At 34.7% G+C, this 24,478-nt stretch overlaps 3 protein-coding genes across 4 annotated transcripts in view; all 3 read left to right on the forward strand.

The window, feature by feature from the left end:
- The first annotated feature begins 355 nt into the window (after nt 1-355).
- Nucleotides 356-24,478, forward strand: part of LOC142339650 (ras-related protein Rab-5B-like) — a 188,396-nt gene continuing 164,273 nt past the window's right edge. The window contains exon 1 of the mRNA XM_075389841.1: nt 356-366. The gene's annotated coding sequence lies outside the window, so the exon portion shown is untranslated. The remainder of the gene's footprint in view (nt 367-24,478) is intronic.
- On the forward strand, nt 1,414-23,785 carry LOC142339647 (uncharacterized). 2 transcript variants are annotated; one of them, XM_075389839.1, is made up of 6 exons: nt 1,414-1,922; nt 2,469-2,771; nt 12,747-12,888; nt 18,581-18,765; nt 21,348-21,421; nt 23,403-23,785. In XM_075389839.1, the coding sequence occupies exons 1-6, from the start codon at nt 1,867-1,869 to the stop codon at nt 23,684-23,686; spliced, it is 1,044 nt and encodes a 347-aa protein (XP_075245954.1). In that variant the 5' UTR covers nt 1,414-1,866; the 3' UTR covers nt 23,687-23,785. The 2 variants fall into 2 exon arrangements, with proteins under 2 accessions (XP_075245954.1, XP_075245953.1); XM_075389838.1 differs by having other exon boundaries at nt 1,415-1,922; nt 12,741-12,888.
- Nucleotides 15,227-24,478, forward strand: part of LOC142339644 (uncharacterized) — a 615,633-nt gene continuing 606,381 nt past the window's right edge. The window contains exon 1 of the mRNA XM_075389832.1: nt 15,227-15,238. The gene's annotated coding sequence lies outside the window, so the exon portion shown is untranslated. The remainder of the gene's footprint in view (nt 15,239-24,478) is intronic.

Consider the following 24,478-nt stretch of genomic DNA (forward strand, 5'->3'; position numbering starts at 1 on the left):
TGACCAGAGGAACCTATTTACTGGTTTACTTTTGAAGCTAAAGTTTTTCATGAATTTGAACACATATGTTTTCTTAAAAAAAAATCAGACGTATTTTTAAACTTTGCACGCTGCTGTCCTATTTGTCTACTTGTTACCTAGTCTCATTAGACACAGGTAACATATAATAATATTCGTGTTACAGAAAAGCACAATTTAACATTTTCATTGTATTTTGTGAGTTGGTTATTGTTTTGACGGCATCGACACGGTTTATCGCATAAATTTGATAATTTTTTTCAAATTTTTGTCTGTGTTTGTCGTTCTTTTTGTAGACGCTCTAGATATTCTGAATAAACTCAGATCTCAGCGGCTTTCTTATTAAATAAAACTATTTAGTGATTTTAGTTGATAGCTAAGGTTTTTATGACTTAGAAAATAAGTGCTTTCGAAAAATACAAATGTATTTCTCATTTTTGCTCTTTTAGATAATTTTGTCTTCTTCTCGCCTAGTCTCTTTATTCTGAGGTTCAGTATCACTCTATTCGTGTTACAAAACATGACGCATTTGATTATGTCTTTTTACGGAAGACATTACGTTTTTTACGGCTTCGACACCGATGTATCGCAAACAAAAAAATGAATAATTGTTTTTCGTTTTTATTGGGTGTTTTTGTAGACATACTTGTACAACATATTCTAGATAGTGCCAGGTGTCAATGTCTTCATATGGAGGCTTGAATCAACATACACCTGTTTAAAGAGGTCATTCGAATTCTAGATAGTGCCAGGTGTCAATGTCTTCATATGGAGGCTTGAATCAACATACACCTGTTTAAAGAGGTCATTCGTTTCTATAAATCAAATTTGTTTATTTTGAAAAAATTAAATTTTTGTTGACTTTGCCGTGTTTGTTCTTTTTATCTGTTTGCTACATAGTCTTTTTAGGGATTGATCGCATGTTTTTCTTTTGAAGAGCAAATTAATTTGTTTAGCTTAAGTTTTTTAAACGCTATTTCGACTATTTTTTTAATTTTTTTTTCAAAAAATAGATATTGAGTTTTGGATATAAATAATGTTTGTTGTTGTTATTTGATTTATTTGCTTGTCTCGTCTCGTAGTCTTGATAATTGCAGTTCTCATCGGCCCTTCAATGTTTATTTTTTTATTCATACACCAACTATTTTTGATCAATTGCATTTTTGATTGTTTCCCTTTTCTTCCTCATTTGGTAGACAATTAAGCCAATAGTGTAGATGAGTGGGGTCGGAACATTATGTGCGAACCCACATTAGCTAATTTCTTTAGATTGACGATAAAATGAATTCTCTTACCTTTAAAAGTTATCAATGTCAGAAAAAGTTATTAGCTGAGAAAAGGTCGAAAATGACCAAAAACTTAATGCTGATTATGACAAAGTCTTAATGCTGATTATAACATTAAATATTATCAGCCAAGCAGTATCATTTTTTAAAGATTTTTTTGCCTCTTATCCTGTCTACATTTTTTATGGTAGATTTAATCTGCGATGACTGCCTTTATCACATAAAATTTAGAAAATGTCTCGAATAGGATTAGTACTTAATGAAAATTTCTTAATAATTAACTCCATGACTCGCTCTGTCTTTTTAGGATATCAACCTAATGCCAAATGCATGCTTTTTTACGATACCAGTCAATTTCAGAATCCATATCCGACTTTTTAATTATTTATAACTTCCTTTTTTCCATTATGCTGTTTAATTCGAACCATAGACCACTATACCGTACAAAATTGCGTGTAATGTGAAAGCATTCAATCGCAGCATGAACAAACTTGTGTCGATTTGTACTTGAATTTGAACAATTTATTTCGTTGCTGAACAGTTTTTTTTTAAGTTTAGAGTTATGAGGAGTAATAGTGTCCCATACCGCTTGTCGCAGGCAGCCATTCTCATTTTGTTGTGAGTCATTAATTTAATTTGTTTTGATTGGTTTTAAACTCTGATTTTTAATACTGATTGGTGTATAACTAACAAAACTAATTTAATAAGTGGTTGAATTTCAAAAATTCTTATGCACAATTTGCTATATCTGATATCAAATTTTAATGTTAAGCAGGGCTGTATATAGTGGCCGCTGGCTGTCATTATTTCCCCCTAATTTTTTGTTGGATTTTTGGGCTATCTTTGGTTTTCGAATCTGTCGTAGGTACCTGTCTGAAAAAATTGTGACCAATGATAAAAGTCGAATCTATTCTGTTTTGGCCCCCAGTGTTTTTTACGCACCCCAGTTACAAATAATATGTTGTTATATAGCACGTTACTATGTAAAATATAGCACGTGCGTCTGGGGGCGTAAAAGTCCACTAATCTGAGGGGGGGGGGGGCGTGGGGTAAAACAGAATAGATCCTAAAAGTCTTCATTAGCTAATAATCACAACAAAAAAGTTAATTAGCCCCGGCATATAATTATTTAATCAAAAAGTGGTAATTAAAATGTCTGTTTAGGTTTTACGTTTTGGCAGCTCTAGTATCGCTAACCATTAGCCTTGGTCGATTTTACATCTTCGATTTCTCTATTCCTGCCAAGTTTAATGGGAGTCATAACCAGCAGGAGTTTTACGGAAGGAAGGAATTTCATCATGAAGTGCTACAAAGATCAAAAAATGTGAAAATCCAGAAGATTTTAATCACAACTGTTGGGCGATCTGGGTCATCTGCATTTGGGCAAATTTTGGGTCAAATGTCTGAGAAGTCATTTTATGTTTTTGAACCTCTACATCGCTACTCTGTAAAGGCGACATCAACAAGGTTTGAATTTCTTTTGCTACCATAGTTAGTAATTAAGGACAGGTAATCCCGGGGTGGAAGTGTCAGCGGTGATAACAGCTAAAAATATACAATAATAGCATGTTAATTGTTACAAAAATCGTCCGAAGAGTTCTGGAAACGACTTAAAGTGGGAAATTGACTACTCTGACCATCATCATTATCTCTTCAACTTAAAAAATCTCTAGATTCGGTTTTCCTTCCGAATCTAAAAATTGGTAATTTCCGTTGAAAGGTTAATAAATATTTTTAGAAAATGGAAACGATTAGAGATTGAACTTCAAGAAAATACATTTAATGATAGGTAAACGCAAATTTATAGTAGTCAACCGATGAAATGAAGATCGAGAAATAGTTCTAGATAGAAAAATTTCTTATAGACAGATAATCTAAAGAACGGCCCAGATAATATCCAAAAACTAATTTTTGCAAAAAACCATGACCCCACTAATTGATTATCTAGCTCACACGGTTTTGCTAAAAACAGTACAAGCTACTTTTCTGTCGATTACTTGAAGAAAAACCAAGAAGAAATCAAACTTTGAGAGACAAAATCGCCAATTAAGAGATCAAAACTTTGCTGAAAACTTTTACATTCAGAAAAACTCAAATGAGCATTATTTTTTGAACAAATCCAGCCACAATAGATCTTGAAATCTAGCTCTGAAAACTTATCTTTTTTTGCAAGCACTTATGGTAGCTCAAGTGAGCACTTGTTCAAAATTCACGTTAAAAATGTCAACACTAACTATTGAGTATTCATTTCGCACAGAACTTTAAAGTGTTTTAAAACAATTTACGATTTCCAAGGTAAACTTAATTGGACGAAAGCAACTTCTGGCAAAGTCATATTCAAGTTTACTGCAAAAAATGAGGAACTGATGCTGGATTAAAAATTACAACTATAATTTTGGGATGAGACTGAATTAATTTTCACAATGATCTTGTTTTTCTACGCGTTTTTATTTATTTATCTCATTGATTCCTAATAAACTAACTGTTTCTAATAACTGCCATATCTATTGCTCATACTTTATAGCTAGCAAAAGCTATAATCGCTATTCTTTTGGTCTTGACAACCGAAAAAATTTTTATTGCTTGTTGCCCCGTTTTGTGCAGGTATGTTTTAATCTTTTAAATTTGTTCACACATTTTTACGATGACTGAGCTTTCAAAACGGTACAAACATGTAAAGCCCAGAAAATATGAAATTCATTACAATCTTATATGTACTAATATGATCTGATAAACTAAATTCAAATTGCTTCATGAAATTTTCAAAATTCTAACGTTTCATGTTGTTTTTGGCTTTTATCTCGAGAATATAGTAAATGGTGTTAATTTAACGTCAGAAGCAAACATTATTAAATACTGTCTTGGTCTCGTTTGTGAGGTATATGTATTGGTGACGTCAACTTGAAATTTAAAAGCTAAGAATTTTAGACTTTCGATTTTTTTTCTGGGTAAAACTTTAAGTTCTTCCTGAAGTATGTTAAATCAAACTTTTCAAATACATGGGCGTGCAAAAGTTGAAGGTTAAATTTTAGCAGCACACATTTGATTTTGAGTTTATTAATTTAATGAACCTCGGGGACTTGTTATTTGTTTGTGCTATGATTCCAAAATTTTTAAGCTTTTTTTTGTTGGTTCTCACTTTGCTGAATGTCTCTTATATCTTTAACCATGTGTCTGCTACCCAGCAACTTAGTAATTTTTGCAGGGTTTCACAACCAATAGTTGATTTTGATTAATTACATGTTAGATAAATTTGACAATTTAGTAATAGTTTTTTCAAATTTTCATCAGCTTTGCTTTTTTGAGGTGAACCTCTGTTGCTTAGTTTTTTTATTGGTTTTGAGTTGGCCTTTGGGTACTTTCATGCACTGTAATGTTGCTTCTCAGGACATAAGCAGCAAGATTCTTCAGAAAATCCAAAACAATTTTTGCTCAATTCAAGATTTTTAACAGCTTTTGTTGTTCATGTCTCCATTTTCTCTTATAACTCAAGCCAGAGATATTTTAGAATCTATTTTGGAACAAACAATTACTATTTACTTTCTTCGTTCTTGTGACACTGCTTTTTATTTGGCACTATTTCCCAATGTTCAATTGATATTATGGTCAGATCGAGGATTTTATTAATTCATTCACTTGTTTCGATTGTGTTTGGTACCCGTCCTGTAATTGTTTTTTATTTCGTCATCATGATTTTTGTTTCGGCCATGTGAGATCAATTCTGCACCTTTTGTGTCATTTAATCAAGCGGTGCAACGACTGAATTTCTTGCGAAATCGCCATTTCATACTTATTTTACCTGGTTTTGTTTTTTTTAATGTCAATATTTTTTTATCACAACTAATTAACCTCATTTTCGAACTTTAATTGGAAATGAGGTCGATTGGGGATATCCTAACATCAATGGATTTTACTTGGAGGGGAATTTTTAGACATAGGTGTGCATCAATTGCAGCCCTGACAACAGTTCAACTAACAAGTTTCTTTTCAATTTTTTATATCTTTTTATATTTGAATTCGGATAGCATAGGTCTTTGAAGCTATCGCAGCTTATTTTTTGCAATCAAGCAGCTATTTTTTTTATTTTTGTTTTTATTAAAAAAAGAAAATTTGGTGATATAGTTGGCAGCTAAGGACAATTTGAGATATACTCCAAATTATTCAAAAGCTGGTGTCATTTTTTTAAAACTGGCCACCGCAATCATTCTATAGAGTAACTCGTTATAAGTACTATGAAGTACGTATCAATTTTTAAACTTAGCTGAGATTAACATCGAGGGCGAGGTAAAATCATAATTTATTAAATTTTATCCATAATTTATTGTTTGAAGGGTTGGAACATTTTGTGCGAATACTCATTACCGATTCTCCTTGTTGTTATATTATTACTGCCAGAAGTAACAAAAAGAAAATAGCTGTGCCAAGAAGATCGGCAGAACATCATGAAAATTGTCAAAACAATTATAATCGTAACTTTTCATCACAAAATGCTTGCTAACTATCAAAATGGATAAAAATGCATTTAAAAATTAAACTTTTATACTATACTCTGATGCTGATGGCAGAGAGCACTTTATTGCAAAAATGAGTTCGAAAAAATTAAAAATTGAAGTCGAAATGAGTTGCAAAAAACCTGTTCCGAACAAAAGTTTTTGATTGCCTTATGATTTTTTTACAACTTGCTCGCTCTCATCTCCCTTGCTCCCTCTGTACCTCTCTCTCTCTCTCCGCAATATTAGATAAAATTTCCAACACATCACTTTTCTGTCATAATTTTCTCCAGGAGGTCATAGATTTTTGTAAAAGATTTACGCTCTCAATCGCGCATCGCACTCGAACCTTGAAATTTATCTTCCCGTCTATTGTGTATTTTGAAGGAAGTCAAGAATGATAATTTCCCATTTTTGATTTAAAAGTTACAGTTCGAGTTTGATGTCACAACCATTAAGCTATGATTGCGGGAACATAATGCTATATAAACCGACTGATTTGTAACAAATCTTACCGCCAATTGAAACGTTGATTAATACTTCTCTCTCACATCAATACACAGCTTGACAGGTTACTGTGCTCAGCCAAACGCAAAGCTGCAACAAAAAGTTTTCTGCAAGGCGGCCGAACAAAAACAGAGACAAAACAGCAAAGACACTGCCAAAGAGACAAGAAAGGGCCAAAGAGACGAAAATCCAAAAAGAGTCCGAAAAGAGTAGTTAGCAAGGATCAGCAGGGTGAAGTTCCATGCCCTAGTTTTGAAAAATTCTGTTTGAGTGCCGGCAAAGTGCCAAACCAAAATTGAAAACAATTAATTGTTTTAAATTTGTTAAAAGCTACTTTTCTAAAAGGTAGCTTATTGGTTGTGACGCGCTTGCATTTCCGAACACCGGACATTTTTTTGAAAAAGCGCTGATTTGCTGAACTACGTTCAGATTTTGATTTAAAAACATTGTAATAAACGAGTAGAGCAGCGCAAAACTTGAACACTCTACAAATATGGTTGAACTTGACTGAAAAATGATATATCTTGATTGAAAAATGATAGGGGCGATACGTGTAGAGACTGCCCTTGAGTCTGTGAAGTTATTGCAACCCGGGTTCCGCTAGGGATAACACCCGACCCAGAGGATCCTTTTACTGTCGAACCTCGTAAGGACGTGGCCTGGCCGTTTCTCAGTGACCAGTATTGACATAGACAAGAGGGTAGTGTGTGCATGTGGGACCTTTTTGTTTGCCGACCTTTTAATCCTAGTTCTCCTAAGAGTTGGTTATTTGTACGAGTAGTAACAAGTGAAAAGGTTTTGAATTGATAAATTGATTAGAGAGACTAATTTTTGTTTTGAATTGATAGACTGGTTAGACAAGAGATGAGTGATAAGAACGAACGTGTCCGATTCAGCGGGAAAGAGGAGGACTTTTTGTACTTTTCGGAGCAATTTGAAGCTCGCATATTTGTCCGTAAGTTGTACAAGGTACTTGATGGTAGTAGCACTTTTGAAAATTATGTCCCTTCTACACGCCCTAACGCTTCACGAGCCAAAAAATGCAGCTATAGCTAAAGTGAGAGAACTTTTTTAAGAAAAACAAATGCAAATATGGTATGAGCTTGTTTCGGCGCTGGACAAGCGGTCATTTTTTATCTTAGGCCATATAAAGGAGATGGGGCTCAAGCATGGGATGTGTTAACTAAGAGATTTTTTAGCTTTGAGAGACCTAGATTACAAAAGTTAGCCAGCAAACTCACTAGCATTGTTAAAAGAGACGACGAAAGGCTAATCGAGTATATAACAAGAGCAGAGGAACTACAATATAACCTTAACCAAGTAAACGAGTGTTTGAGTAAAACATGTTCACACCAGTTCTACTGGAAGTTCTGCCGAACGAATTTGATAATTTTGTCACACTTGTTAATACGGTAGTGAGGATAAGTCACTTGATGAGTTGAAGCAAGATCTGATCAACTTCGACACTGAGCGAAGAATAGAGAGTGATAGGAAAACGCAAGTGAAAGAGTCTTCCTAACAAAGCAGAAGAGCTGCCATGACTATAATAAGTTAGGACATATTGCTAAATTCTGTCGCTCAAATAATAACCGGAAGCCTCATAACCCACAGCCTAATACCAGCAAAGTAATTCATTGCTACAAATGCAATAAGTTTGTACACAAAGCTACAGAATGTAGGAATAAAAAGTTTGAGAGTCACGCCAGGCGAAATGTTAGAAATGAGGAACATAATTTAGCTAAAGATGAAGAATACTTCAGTTTCTTTTTATGCCCAGTTGATGATGAGGGAGTAGGACTAGTGCTAGATTCGGGGAAAACAAGTCACATGATAAACAACAGGGAAGTGGTTATCGATATCGATGATAGTTTCTCGGGCAAAGCACAGAACGCAAACAAAACAGAGTCTGAGATTTTTGGCCGAGGTACAGTTGCATTTTTAGTTAAAGATAGTAATCAGGTTAACAGAAAAATTATCTCGGAGAAAGCCTTGTTTACACTTGAAATTTCACACAGTCTAGTGTCAATTAGTAAACATAGAGAAGCAGGAGTTGAAGTTTTGATAGTATTAGAATTAAGCATAATTGACAAAAGCGGAGTTGAGTACCCATTTAGACAGGAGAAAAATTTGTTCATTTGGGAATTTAGGTAGATTGATAAAACTTGCAAGGAAAACTGCCTCTGGATCACAACAATTTAACGGACCTTAGCAAACTAGTTGAACACGTTGAAGGAATGCGTATCGGCGACAGTTTGGTAGATATATGTGAGGTTTGTGAGTTGAATAAGGCTAAGAAACAACCAAAATGAAAAAATTGCAGAACAAGAGCACAAGCATTGTTGGACATTGTGCACACACAGACATGTTAGGGCATATTGCCCCCGAGGCTGTAAATGGCCACAAGTACGCGATAGGATTTGTTGATAGCTTCAGTAGATATTGTAGGGTTTACTTTATGAAGTCAAGCGACGAGATTCTAGAGAATTTTCAACAATTTTGTGCAGATGTAGGCCAGCCTTTAAATTTAGTATCAGACGGTTTAAAAGAGTTTATAGCTAACGACTTTAAAAAGTTTGTTCGGCTAAAAGGAATCAGGCTTGAGAATTCTGCGGCGTACACGCCACAAAAATTGGTAAAAATGAAAAACTTTGAGACGTCACTGTAGGAACTGCTAGATGTTTAGGAGATCAGGCCTCTTTAGAGAAAAATTATTGGACTTATTCGCTCAACATGGCATTCTATTTGAAAATTTTTTGCTATCATTCGGCAAAAAAGCAAACCCCTCATGAAGCCATGTATGGTGAGAGACCAAATCTTAGTTTCATGAAAGTGTTCGGTTGTGTTGCTTACCATTTCATAGAGAAACAGTTCAGAAAAGAAATAGACAGAAAAGCGAAAAAGGGAATTTTCTAAGGTCATGCACTCGATAGTAGATCTTTTCTGATAGGAATAGAAAACGATCGCGGTGAACTAAAGGTGCAAAAACAAAGAATGCAAGGTTGGACGAGAACAACTATTACTTCGGAGTGATTGAACGCGCAAACCTAGAACATGAGGTAAACAAAGAGATGAGTGAAAAAGTTTTTTAAGTGAAATTGTTGATCAAAATTTGACACCTAAAAACGCAAAAGAGGCGATCAAGAATGAAAACTGGAAGAAAACAATGCAGGACATATATAACTCACTGAGCGAAAATACAGATTGGGATCTATTTGAGGATTATGGAGCAAAATTAGTGGGTAGTAGATGGCATTTTGGAGTTAAATATGGTCCGACGGGGGAGATAAGTAGATTCAAAGCAAGGTTCGTGGCCAAAGGTTATAGTCAAGTCTTAGGGAAGGATTTTCATGAGACATACTTACCAACGACTATGTTGTCAACAATTCGTTTAATTGTGAGCTTGTGTGTTCAAAAAGGGTCGAAAATAAGACAAATGGATATAAAAACGGCATATCTTAATGCACCTATAGCTGAAGAAAATTACAAGAAACAACCAGAAGGTTTTGAGCAATTAGACAACCAACGAAATCCTCTTGTTTGTTTAATGAAGAAAAGTCTTTACGGTTTTAAGCGGTCAGGAAGGAATTGGTATCTTACATTTAGGAATTTTTTGGTAGCTAAAGCTTTTGAATCTTCGGGTCATGATAGTTGTTTGTTCATAAAGAAAAGTGAAAGACAACTTCAAGGAGTAGTTTGTTTGTGGGTAGATGACATAATAAGCTGTGAGTTTCAGGAAAACTTCTCGTCTTGGTTCAAGAGTGAGCTGTCTAAGGATTTCAAAATGAGTTATTGAAAGGATCTTTGTTGGTTCCTTGGAATGAAAATTGTGAAAAAGGAAAATTCCATTGAAATCAACCAAGAACAGTATATTAAAAAGCTGTTAGAGAGATTTGGACTAAGAAGTTGGAAATCAGTAGAGACACCACTTGCAGAAAAAAAACTAACAAGAGAAGACTGCCCTCAGGAGGGGAGTGAAGAGCAAGAGCGCATGAAAAATTTTGATTATCGAAATTTAGTGGGTTGCTTGAATTATTTAGCTTGCTCGAGTAGACCAGACATTGCTTTTGTAGCAAATTTCTTCAGTTCTTTTGATGATAATCCAGGAGAAAAGCACTGGAAAGCCGGAAAAAGAGTTTCGAGATACCTCAAAGGTTCTAAGTCAAAGAGTTTAGTTTTTATGAGGGGAGATAAGTCAACCTTAGAGTGTTTCTCCGATGCCGATTGAGCAGGAAGTTTAGACCATAGGAAAAGCACTTCAGCATATTGTTTCAAACTTAGTAGTAGCTCAGCCGTTGTCAGCTGGTCAACAAAGGTTCAAAGATGTGTTGCTACATCAATGGCAGAAGCTAAAATGGAATTCCTTAGTAGAGGCAACAAAGGAGGCCATTCACTTGAGAGATCTGCTGCAGGACTTAAGCGTTGAGGTACAAAAACCTATTGAGATTTTCGTCGACAACCAGGCATTCAAAGCGCTCAGCAAGCAGTCCACTCACTATGGAAAAACAAAACACTTTGCACTTGAACTTCATTTCATCAGGGAACTTGTAGAAAGGGGAGAACTAGAATTGAAATACTTACAAACTGACCTCATGATTGCAGATGTCCTCACCAAGGGCTTAGGGAAAACAAAACACGCTAGGTTTTGCGCGGCTCTCTTTGGTGACACCGAACCCGAAAGGAGGGGTGAAGGAAGTCAAGAATAACTTCCGATAATTTACGATTTTTGATTTAAAACTTACAGTTCGAGTTTGATGTCACAACCACTAAGCTATGATTGCGGGAACATAATGCTATATAAACCTACTGATTTGTCACAAATTTTTCCGCCAATTGAAACGTTGATTAATACTTCTCTCTTACATCAATACACAGCTTGACATATTTTTATCCCAATTTCTATGTGCTACAGTCTATCGACTGTGACGTCACTGTCTTCTATTATGCATTTATTTGCGTATAAATTATCCAGTAGAAAAATCGGATCTCCCCCTCCCCAGCTTAGTGGGCGCATATTATTTGCACACCCCAGACGCACGTGCCATATTTTTAGATGAAGTTTAGTATGTAATGGCACGTGCTTTGTAACTGGGGGGCTCATAACGTACTGGTGGGGGGGCACAAACAGAAAAGATCCTAAAATTAAATTCCGCTTCCTCTAGCGTGAGACATCTAATCTGTTAAGCATTAAGAATTAGAGGCACCTTACAAAAGATCTTCCGACTGTTGTGTGCCTATCTGACATGTAAGGGAAAACAAAACACGCTAGGTTTTGCGCGGCTCTCTTAGGTGAGACCCAACCCGAAAGGAGGGGTGAAGGAAGTCAAGAATAACTGCCGATAATTTACGATTTTTGATTTAAAAGTTACAGTTCGGGTTTGATGTCACAACCATTGAGCTATGATTGCGGGAACATAATGCTATATAAACCTACTGATTTGTAACAAATCTTGCCGCCAACTGAAACGTTGATTAATACTTCTCTCTCACATCAATACACAGCTTGACATACTTCTATCCCAATTTCTGTGTGCTACAGTCTATCGACTGTGAAGTCACTGTCTTCTACTATGCATTTATTTGCGTCTATATTAACCAGTAGAAAAATCGGATCTCCCCCCCATCTTAGTGGGTGCATATTATTTGCACCCCACAGACGCACGTGCCATATTTTTAGATGAAATTTAGTATGTAATGGCACGTGCTCTCTAACTGGGGGGCTCATAACGTACTGGGGGGGGGCGCAAACGGAAAACATCCGAAAAGTAAGTTCCGCTTCCTCTACCCGGGTCGAGGTGACAAAAAATAATGTAAGAGTAGCGATGAATAGCGGTGAAAAAAATCTTTTTTCACCGCAAAGCGCCCGCATCTTTTAGCGTTGAATGCGCTGAAAGCGGTGAATTTTTGTAAGAATTGCGTTGAATTTTGCGCTGAATTTTTTTTTCACCGCATTCACCGGAATTCTTACAAAAAAAAACTGCTGTACAAGGGTTCGAACCTCTACCTCATGCGTGTCACCAACTTCGTAATCCACTGCGCCACCTGTCACTTACTTCAATGATATTTCCTGTGAATATAAGATAAGCGTTGAAATTAGCGCGGTGAATATTTGTAAGATTTGCATTTTTAGCGGTGAAAATTTTTTTTTCACCGCATTCTGCTGGTAGCGGTGAAAAATTTTTTTCACTGCATTCTGCTGGTAGCGGTGAAAAATTTTTTTCACCATATTCTGCTGGTAGTGGTGAAAAATTTTCTTTCACCGCTTAAGCGCTGAAAGAAAAACTTTCACCGCTTAAAAGTTTTTTTTCACCGCAATCATCGCATTGAACGCAAATCTTACACTTTTACTCAAATTCACCGCAAATCTTACATCTTTTAGCAATTTTTAGCGGTGACACCTCGACCCGGGTAGCGTGAGACATCTAATCTGTTAAGCATTAAGATTTAGAGGCACCTTACAAGAGATCTTCCGACTGTTGTGTGCCTATCTGACATGTAATGTGCCTGGCGACTTGAGGGAGAGAGTCTACAACCACAGATTCGCCAGAATCACACGAAGGGACTCAAGACTCAAGCCAGTCGACCCAAAGGTATATTTTATTAAGTATTCTGAAAACCATCAATTTTGATTAAACATTTTGAATCTATTCTGGTTTGAATCTCTGTCAACAAAAACGTTTTTCCTGTAATTTGTCTAAATTTTCTGAATTTAATGTTATTGGAAAGAGTAATTATCTGACCTTCTTCAAGTACAGCCAAAAAATTGCATTGGCTATTATCATGCTGCTTTATTTTTTCGGAATTTTTTGAAAACTTCAAAAAAAAAATTATTTGGTAGAGCTTTGAACCCAGAATTCTGATTTTTTTTCGAAATTTACAAATGTTTGGTTGCTAAAAATTGTCCAGTTCTGTGTCCAAATTAGAACTTCATTTTACAACTTATGCTGATCTGAATCAAAATTGGTTGTTGACCATGAAAATAAGAAAACGGTATCGAAATCTTTCAAAATTTTTTTCAACTTTTGTCAACACCATGAGTTCAGTGAGACTATGAGTTCAGTTTGATCATGAAAACATAGTTAACTTTGCCAAAAATAAATCCAAAACTCAAAATTTGAATGCAATGATGCTCAAGTTGTTGAAAAAAGTATATCAAGAAAAATTTTTGAAGACACAAAACTGAATAAAAAGTTATTGTCTAAATTCAGTTGCTTTAGTTGTAATCTATATTAGTAAGTAATAAAATTGGCTGGAATCAAACTTAACAAAAACCATAAACGGTCAATTTAAACAATATTTTCTAAAAAATTGAAAAATATGAGTAAAATTATGAGAGATTTATGGGAATTTTTCGAAGCAATTGAAACTCAAAATATCTTGACGCAAACACATTGCATGATAGTATTGGGAATAGGGTTTTTATGTTTTTTTAAAGCAATCAACTCTAGAGATGGTGATGCAGGCTGAAAAAGGTCCGATGGATGATAAACGAAGGATGAGAGATTTGGCAAATTTTATAGAAAGATGGAATCATAGACAAACAAAATGATATTCCGAAAGCTTCAATTTAGGATGGATTTGATATCGCAGATTGGTTACGTTTTTCATCATGTAAGTGAATTCGTAGTTGGCCGGACCGTTAGCCAATCATTAATTGAGCTGAATTGAGAATTGAAAATATTGGAACGAGCTAAATCAATTCAAATTTTATCCATTGATTTTTTTGATATTGAAATTTTTATTATTATTCATAAGTCATCGAAGTTCCTCAAATTAGTATTTTATCACATCCGATTTATTTTGAGTCCCCAAAATTTAATTGATTTGTTAGTTTGCGCCATCGATTTAAGCCTACAATTATTTGAATACCCAACTATGCAAGTAAACATTTCTCAGATTACAAATAAGTAATCTGAGATATTTCTCAAAATTACAAACAATAGTGGAATCTCAGTTTATCAAGTATGTAAATTTTACATCCCCGGTGGAAGCTACATCAATTTTTCGTAGCACTATATTTAATAAAATGGTATAAAATTACACATAGAGTTTTCGGCAAAATCTGAGTTTTTTTTAAAATAAATATTTTCACAAATTATTATTTTCCCACTATTGCTTTTACAAAACTATTAATACCTAATAACGTTACTTACCAAAGGCATATAGTGATAAAATTTTATAAAAGCAACCAATTTGATAATGTTTAGGAAATTAGTTATTTTTAAATTAAGATTTGTCAAAATCATCAGATATAGCAGCTAATAACAACTATAAAATTCCAACAACTATGATTACACATCTTTTGAGAACTTGTATTCGCTTTGATTTTATTATCATCGACTAATTTTTCGAAACACAGCGAACCTGGGGGTACCTGAAAAGTCATTATGTTCAGTAATTGTACTTTAAAAGAGCTCTATTCGAACTACATATTAATTTAGAGCATATACTGTTCTTTCTGTCAAGATTGATATTTGGAAATAAAACTGAAAAAAAAACAAAAAGGAGGCTCGTTAATGTGCCTTCGCACATGATGTTCCGACCCGCGCTCATCTACATAACGGTGAACCAAATTAAATGGTAATCAAAAATAGATCTTTGAGTTCAAAAAAATCGGTACACAAACCACTAAATTAATTACATAATGCCATACCTCATTAAAGTGCTCACGAGATCTCACACTATTAATGAGAATACACGAGAAAAATTAAACAACGAAATAAGCAAAAAGAAAAAAAAATACGGCAAAAATTCAACATCCAAATTTAAAAGCACCTGGTAACAACGTCAAAATTTAGTCAGAAAAAATCTCCATTACACGAAATTACTTTTTCATTACCACAAAGAAGATAGTATTTTATTTTGAAGAGACTAGGTAGCAAGTTGAAAAAAAGAAGCAATAATGAGGCGAAGTTCCAAAATTAACCAAAACTTATTAAACCAAATATTTACAAATGTTTTAAAAACCATTAGCTTCTAACAAAAAATTGTTGCTAAATTTACTGAAAAGTCATTCTAAAACTAATAGAATCTGTCTTTGGTTATAATAAACCACTCAAACGGACTAAAATTGAAGAAAAAGTGAAAAGAAAATAAAAACAAATTTCGAAAACACAAATTATTGAAGCTATTAAAATCTTTCGCTGTTATCTGAACTTTGTTTTGTTTTAAATGTTAATTAAACTATTTCAGTTAAAACTATACTGAAAGATTAAGTATGCTCACTTGGACCTCATTTGGCAATCATTGGGTTCTGTTATTACGCGAATGTGCTTAAAGAAGACAAAAAGGAACAAGTATTGACTACTAACACATTTTTTATGAAAACCCATATTGTTCATCATTAAAAGATCAGATACGACGTAAAATCAAAAGCAATTTTAATATTCGAACTACAGGCAAGTGGATAAGGACTCTCAGAGTTGAGAGTTAGATACAAGTTGACAAATATAACAACAAAATCTAAAAAATTTTAAAAACGTATGAAAACAAATAATATCATAAACTTTAAGAATATTTGCGAAAACTTACTGCCTTAAAATTTTTTTTCTTTAAACGCTCAGTTAGAAACTTATGAGACGTTTTCACGCCTACATGAAGAATAAAAAAACAACAAGCAAAAATCAGCAAAATGAAAAAATAATTAAGGGAGAAAAAGATTGAGCCAATAAAGAAAACTTTTCATTGTCATTTTTTTCAGTTTCAATTAATTTGTTAACGACAATAAAATTATCTTTTGTAACAATATGATTTCAAAAAACAAACAAACTTGAACAAATATGTTAAAACTACGAAATCTTTGAGAAAACTCTTAGTATCAAAGCCATTAATTTCAATAGCTTTCAACGAAAATCAATAAATATTAAGTTATAATAAGTTATGGTTCAATGAGAAGGCAGTAATTTATGTCATTCCTAAATCCTCAATAAATCATCAAAATAAGTTGTATGGCTATGAAAACGACAACAAATACAGGCAAAAACAAAAAAAAATAATCAGTGAAGTGCGAGAAGACAGTGTCGAAGCCATTAAAACCATACGTTTTTGTCTGTAAAGATTATCGATGGTCTTTTGAAAGTTTTCTCTATGCAAATTCGCAAAAATAGGATAATGTGATAAGATTTTGAAAGTATCTAAAATTATGAAAAACGGAAAAAATAACCAAAAGTTATAAAAAAAATTACAAAAAATTGGTGGAATCCAAGTCATAACGACAATAGTCAGAAGATAAAACCGCTAAGGAGATGTATTTTTGTTGCAGTACAAAGTAAGGGGTTCCCGTCAATAGCGAGACTGAATTACAGTTCACAGAAACAAGTTTAAGATCGGTTAATTTTAAAAAGATTTTTACGATTTTTTTTAAAGTCTCTACAGCCATGTGCTGTCCACTCAAATTAGTAAATAGGATCAATTACTGCTGTTTGGGAAACCTATTGCACTCTTAGTCAACGATTCTATGTCAAAAGAACAAAATTTTGTGAAAATCTCAAAAAGAAAATCAAATTTTTATTAAAAATTACGAAAACTCAGAGTCGGAGTCATAAATAATGAGCAATTCCTTAAAAAGAGACTATTTGTTCAATGGAAATCATTTGACTGTAAATGACGCTTGAGATGATCAGAACCTTTATTTGAAAAGTTACTAGTCTTTAAGTGACCTTAAAAAATTATATATGAAAAATGTATGAAATTGTTTTTAAATTATCAGCTATCAAATAGAAATCGATTTTTTTATTGTAAACTTCCCTATGAGTCAAAAACTGCCCTTTTTATGGCTTTTCGCTGGTTAAAAACTCAAAATTGTTTCATTTGTAGCATAAAATGTAAATTTGTATCGATGTTTTTATAGAAAAAATCCTAATTTGATCAAAAGGTGAACAAAATCATACCAAACATCACGTGTTCGCACAATATTTCAAACCTCGATAACTTCTCGAAAAACACGAAAATCAAAAAATCTTTTATTTCCAAACTCTTCTCTCGACGAGCTTTTAAATGATACCACTCATATTTCTCTACCAATATATCGTTCGGCCATAATTGTCTGAACAAAAAAACCTATTTGAGTATATAGTTCCTCCCCTCACAGTTGGAGTCGGAACGAAAAAAGTCACAAATTTACTTGATGTGATAAAATTTGTTGATAAGTAAAAACAATTACATTAATGGCAGCGATAAAACCTGAATAGGCGACGCCTGCTTTTGAAATATGAGGCTTCAAATAATTTTAGTGCGGACTGGAAGAGCGCATTTATCTGAATCATAGTTTGTACCCTTGGTGTTTACTTGTTTTAAACGTTTCCAAGTCATTTTTATTTTTCACAATATATGAAAACAATTCATTAATAAAAATGGGGGCAAACGATATCTAATTGTTGGAGAGTTAAAAGAAGAAAATTTATTATTGTGATGCAGTCTACTACTTTTGAAAATTCAATTTTCGAAAATCACTTTTTTTGAAATCTGAAATTATCATCAAATTGTCAAACTTTTTTCTAACGCCTTAGAGGATTTCTAGACTATTTTGTTTTTATTAAAAAAAACGTCATATCCTCTCAGCAAATGTGAAATTCAAAAAATGTTTTTCAGCAATGTTGTACTGTAAGGCAGACCCTATGTGGGCTCGTTTTACAGTCTTAAGATATAAAGAGTTAGAGCTACATATTTCTGCGCGCGAAGTTGACCTAACTAGTTTTCTCAGACTAACCGACTCTGTAAAACATTGAAGGTGAACGTCAATTATAACGGTGATGATTTATTATAATACCGGAGTCATAAGTATACACATCGTGCAACTACAGAATAGACTAACTACAGTTAGTTGAGTTAGCGCTATATAAAAGAGAATAGTGTCTTCTCAGTCTCTGATTGGCTAGAGGTGTACATCCAGTATTTCGACTGCTACAATAGTGTAAAGGCTTTTGAATGATACTACTTATGTCTTCCTCCTATCAATATATATATATAAATGGGGGGGGGGGGGGGTGTCAGAACGAAAAAACGCAAGGCTAGTGTATAGCTTCTTCCCTCATTAAAGAATAGTAAAAAAATAGTTCGATAGTTCGAGCAAATAAACCAATATACCAGTCAATCTTTTTTTGCAGAACAAAAAAACTTTTTCATTATATAGCTTATACACATCCTCGGTTTGATTTTGGAACAAAATGCGAATGTTTGGGAACAAGAGACCTATGTATATTAGGCAAATATCTATTGTTTAGTTTACGAGAGAGATATTATATTCTGCAGTAAAGAGATTAAAAATTGACATTCAATTTTTAGGCACCCGAGGAAGTGCAGTTTAAAGAACTGTGTCCTCTTGCAGATCTGAGAATAATCAAGAGCATCAGACTCACTTTCCTGCCTCTCCGAGACCAACAAGTCCTCTACAAACAACTGCTGGATGTGTTTCCAGACTTAGCCATCGTCATTCTGTACAGGGATCCAAGAAAAGTCTATTTGTCATCGTAAGCAATTATCTTATTTAATTGCCCGTAATCACTTTCAAACCAAAAGTAGAGTTGAGACCAGTTTTGACGAGACAAAGTTTATTTTTTGGGTCTACTAAACCAATGATGCGTAGTTCTTCTACTGAGAGACACGTTCAATACCCAGGTTGAGGTCCCAGACTAGAATAGATTCAGTTGATTGAGGTCCCAGACTCAGTTGATTAGAAAAACTACACCTATTTGACTCAATTTTTCTCATAATTTCGAGGGGGTCAAATGTTTTTCCACCCGCCTGTCCTTCGACAGCAATTATTCTGACATTAGTTGGTTTGTGTGTATCGCATTCCAGTATGTAATTCGAGCCCAGAATGCCCAGCTGTTTGCTTACTTTTGGAGATTTTATTATAGCTGCATAGCTGTAAGTTAAGCGTAGCTATATTGCAGTGATATATTGCGGTGTTCGTGGTTTTTTACAATTCAAAGAATTTGAATTGTATATTGCAGTGTTGTCTTTTTAGTACTCAAAGAGGAGTATTGGAGGCATGTCTTTTAATCAACTTTATTGGCGTGATTTTCGCAGCTGGAAATAAAATACGAGAAAAAAGTGTCACTTGGGTGCTGAACAAAAGTAAAGAATGGAGCGAAAAGAGAGTGCAGCGAAAAAAGAGTGGCTTTTTGTTCATAGCGCTGTTTTGGAGAGAACAAAAAAATGAGGTGTGAGAAAATTCTGTAGGCGAGCGAAATTTTTTGTTGATGTGCTTCATTTTAAACAAGTTATCTTCATTTTTTGATAAGAAATTTTTCTTATAACCTTGTATCAATTTTAGGGTTGTTTTGATAGTGGTGTGAAATAGTCTGGGTTAATATGAGGTTTAAACTAATTTGCAGGTTCTTAGGCTGCTTCGATGACTTTTTATACGAATTTTAGACATTGTTTGCTTATTGTTTCGTTTAACTCCCTTAAGTAGGCTTTGAAAACACGATTCAAACTTACTGAGTTTTCAGATACAAAGTGAGTGCAGTTTCAGTTTACTTTTGAAGTAGAATAAGAAAACAGTGTTCGATTGAAAATTCGCTTTCTGGCTGGTGGTTTTTTGTTCACATGTGGCATTTTCAAATTATTACGGTTTTTTTTTCTATTTTTGATCGGATATTCTCTGAATATTTTCCCAATTCATTCATTGTCCCCTCTACGCCTTATGTTTTTAGTCTATGAAAATTATTTGAATTGTAAGTCAGGACTTGTCCGGTTTTCTTGTTCACAATCCAAAGTTTTTGGATTGTATTGTTGCGCTTTCTTTTTGAAGATCTGTTCACATTTTTTTCGGCTTTTTACCCCAGAATTCTGCCTTTTCAGAGAGTATTTTTTCCATGTCGTTCAGTGTGATCCATGGCATGTCTGGTTGGTTGTCAGTGAGATTTATATTGGCCTAAATAAGAGTAGGAGTCCATAGTTAGTGGTTTTCAGGGCTTTGACACTATTTGTTATCATAACTTTTTTGCTAATTTTTGAGTTTGGCGAAAATTTGTTGTAAATTTTGTTTTCTTATGATTTAATCTCATTAGAGAAAAGTCTCACACGTTGATAAAGGAATCTATTCATTTATTGAAATTCTAAGCGGATAATTTCTAATTTCTTATTTTTATTGCTCTCTTTAGTGTCTTCTCTTATGTTCATTTAAGACACGATTTATAAGGTGCTAAAGACTCTCGAAGTATTCAAAAAATTGCTAGCCTTTGCTTTCAATGACATACACTGTTCGTTTACCAGAAGTAATAGTAATTTTGTGAGTTTTGCAAGTATTTTATGTACTTATTACTCTCCTATCACTCATTCTAGTTAAAGACAGGTCTCACTTGTCCTGTTATGTTTTTCGTTTTGTCCTCTGAAGCGTTTTTCGTATTACATTAATTCACAGAGCAAAGCTGAAATCAACTTTTCTGAATGACTTCTTCCTCTCATTAACGGATTTTTCGCGCGTGACGCCATCCTTCTCTCTCTCTCTCTCTCTCTCTCTCTCTCTCTCTCTCTCTCTCTCTCTCTCTCTCTCTCCCCTCTCTCTCTCTCTCTCTCTCTCTCTCTCTCTCTCTCTCTCTCTCTCTCTCTGTGTGTGTGTGTGTGTGTGTGTGTGTGTGTGTGTGTGTGTGTATGTATGTATGTATGTGTGTGTGTGTGTGTACTCATTTGCGTGATTAGATTTTGATCATACGAGACTCAGCTCACTCAATAATTTGTTTTTTTTTGCACTTTAAAACTTAAGTTTAATTTACATTAGTATGAACTTAGTCAAAGGAACTCACATGTGTAACAAAATCTCTAATAAAAAGGCTTCAGTGGAATGAATTTTAACCGTCTTTGTCAATTTAGCGCTGGGTGTTTTTACATGGATTTTTTAAGCGGCGTCGATAACTTTTTCAACATATAGCTGTCTCTTTTTCTATCTATATTATACGGCACGCAAATCTATCTCGCATCTATTCCAGTAATCTATGGGCTATGTTCCACCTAGTTTTTTTCAATGACATTACTTTGAATCTCAGTTAAAAATGAAAGAATTTAAAAGTATCTGCCAAATTATCGTCTCTTGTTTATTTTTCAGAGAAGATCGTGGCTTTGGAGTAAGTGGAATCAAAGAGACATGCACTGACCAATTGTCACTCCATCTCTCATTAGGTGAGACAGCATTCCTATTACTCAGGTGCAAACAGTCTCTTACTGTTTATCCCTCACATCACCCCACAAAATACTTTGTAAATTTTCATTTAACAATCGTTCTTGCTCCTTTAAGTCTTCTAAAACAGTTCTTCCTCAATGATCGAAATAGACGGAAGAAAACTCGACATTTACCTTTTCTGTGCGGCCTGCCGGGTTCTTACTTTTGGATAGGCGTTAATTGTCTTAAAATTTAGAACGCACCTACTTTTATTACTCGGAGTTGATCTCCTCTTTTATTTAATTTACCTACATCTAATCTTGAGCCAGCTTTATTTTTATTCTTTATTCTTTTTCTGCTTATTTTTTGATTTCTAACAAACTTAACGGTAAAATTTTCAACAAGCGCAATATAAACATCTGATCAGAACGTGCTTAAATGGATAAGTACAGTTGAGGCATTGCTAATTGAGCAGTATGATGACGTTGATCGTTCCCCTCTGATCATGACGCGGTGTAGTGTGAAAAACGATGTTAACACTCGTGTAGCAGATGAAAAACTGAATGTACACCTCCAATAAATCAGAGACTGAGAAGACACTATTCTCTTATATATAGTGCTTGCACGGCTGACCTCAATCAGTTTAGTAGAAGTAGATGATTACACCATATGTATACTTTACGCATTGACTCCGGTGATATGTAAATTATACACCGTTATAATTAAAGTATATCTTCAGCGTTTTACAGAGTCGGTTAGTCTGAGAAATAGGTAAGTCTACTTCGCGCGCAGAAATAAGTAGCCCTAACTCTTTATACTTAAGGTCGTAAAAGGAGCCCACAAAGGGTCTGCTTTACTAGCAATTATCAAAAATGAGCTAATTTATGATATTCGTCCAAATTGATTTATTCATCAACGACCTGAAGGCACCTTAACCATTTTGGGTCAAGCTAATGTCCAACGATAAAAAAAAACTAGATGAACACTCTAAATTTTCCTCGTGTGAATCAGACAAAAATTCTTGTATTTATACCCGAATTCTCATATAAAAACGAACATAAGACTTTAGGACCACTTACACGATTTTCTCGAGCTTAACCACACAACTTTTCCTGTGAAACACACGATAAATCATGTGAAAACAGACGATTTTTTGCATGTTTCCTTAAGACGAAATCATCTGATGTCGTACTCCTACACTAAAAATCACACACACACACACGCACACACACACAGACACAGACACACACGCACAGACACACATGCACAGACACACACACACAAACACACACACACACACACACACACGCACACACACACACACACACACACGCACCCATACACTTACACACATACACACACACAAACACACGCACACACACACGCGCACACACACACACACACAAACACACACGCACTAACACACACACACACACACACAAACACACACGCACACACACATACACACACACACACCCATACACACGCACACACACACATTTTCGTGTGATTTTCACACCAATTTCTTTCGCAAAAACGCTAAAGTTAGGCTGTTCGAGACAGTCATTTAATGGATTCTCTGTTGTTTGATGACGGTAATTAATTGCCCTTGAACGAATTCTGAGGCAACTATTGTAAAGGTGTTACTTTTCAATGCAAAATTTTTGCCTGACCGTTTTCCTCTAGAAGATTCTTTTGATTTCATTTCTTGAGTGACTTTTTCACGCTTGATTTCTGAGGTTTCTGAGTGATTTGGGAGTGTAGCGTAGTGGGTAATGTCCTAATATTTACTCGAAGTAGACGAGGGTTCGAGCCCCTCCGTTGTCAGAAGTTTTTGCATCATAAAAGTTTCTCTGGCCTATGCCCCCATCTAAATTGTCTGCCTCGCTAGTCGTTCGAGAGCACTTCGACCGACTTCAGTCAGTTTATGTTTTCATATGTCGAGGCCTAGACTATAGTTGAAGAGTTATTTCCTAATTATTATCAATACTAGCCTTTCAGGACGATACTCAGCTGCAGTCAACTCGACATTCTCTCACGCCAATCGAATATTCCCTGTAAAGTACGAGAGCATGTCTGCAGATGCTCTAGAGTTTGCCCAAACCCTCCGCAAACAGATTCTAGGCAGCGCCTTAGATGGTGACGCTGTTGCGTGGATAAAGAAGAATATAATCACTCATAGATCGAAAGGATCGTCTTACGAATTGTCGGACGAGTTTTCAAAGAAAGCAAAACAGGTTAAAGAATGCGTCCATTTTTCAAAGGTGGTTAATTATAAACTTTGACAGCTGGCAAACTAGTTATATTTATTAACTATTTGATATACTTTTATTTGATTTTATCCCAAATTGAAATGTTTTAGTACCAATTGAAGTTTACAGATGTGTTATTTTGTGCCTACGTTTTACTATCTGTCAAATGGGATGACTTCGTGGTTTAAGTAATGATTAAGTGACTCTGCTTGAAGTCACTGAGAACTTCTGGCGTTTATCGAGAACCGCGAAGCAGTTCGAGATATTAAGTCAGAATTTCGAAGTGACTTCTGCAGAGTCACTTAACCATACTTAAAACACGAAACGCGCACGTTTTAAAATGACGAAAGTCACTGAAATTCAACTTCTGGCTAAGTAGCGACTTCTGGCATTTTAACTTCTGGCACTGCAGACTTTCTGCGTTTTAATAAGTGCACGTGAGTGTTTTAAGCAACTCTATTTGCGATAACAAACAATTTGATAACACCCTTACCGATGTAATTTGACACCGAACCAGCAAAAATGTCCGTTGGGCGTATATAGAATTATAAATCGTCGGTGGCTCTTAGAAAATAAGCTCTCCAGTAGAAAAATAAGCATCGAGTTAATTTTTATGTCATGTTTACGAAACTTATTCAAGAAGGGACTGAACACGACAGTCTCAATTACGCAGTCTTTAAGATTTTTTGCGATCAACTTTCGGTGCAATGATAATAGAGGCAAAAAATTGCTAACGCCCGAAGAAAAGCGCATAAAATTACAGTGACGCAGCTTTTGCATTTGACTCATTTTTCTGCCACTCTTTTCTCGCCTCTGTTACTATAT

Source organism: Convolutriloba macropyga, chromosome 5 (genome assembly GCF_964194025.1).
Source record: "Convolutriloba macropyga chromosome 5, txConMacr16.3, whole genome shotgun sequence".
Taxonomy (NCBI): domain Eukaryota; kingdom Metazoa; phylum Xenacoelomorpha; order Acoela; family Convolutidae; genus Convolutriloba; species Convolutriloba macropyga.

Excerpts from the sequence above, each read along its gene's own strand:
- LOC142339647 (XM_075389838.1), top strand. The coding sequence starts at position 1,867 with ATGAGGAGTAATAGTGTCCCATACCGCTTGTCGCAGGCAGCCATTCTC. Across the intron at positions 1,923-2,468 it reads GCAGCCATTCTCATTTTGTT|GTTTTACGTTTTGGCAGCTC; the intron begins GTGAGTCATTAA and ends ATGTCTGTTTAG. Across the intron at positions 18,766-21,347 it reads AGAAAAGTCTATTTGTCATC|AGAAGATCGTGGCTTTGGAG; the intron begins GTAAGCAATTAT and ends TTTATTTTTCAG.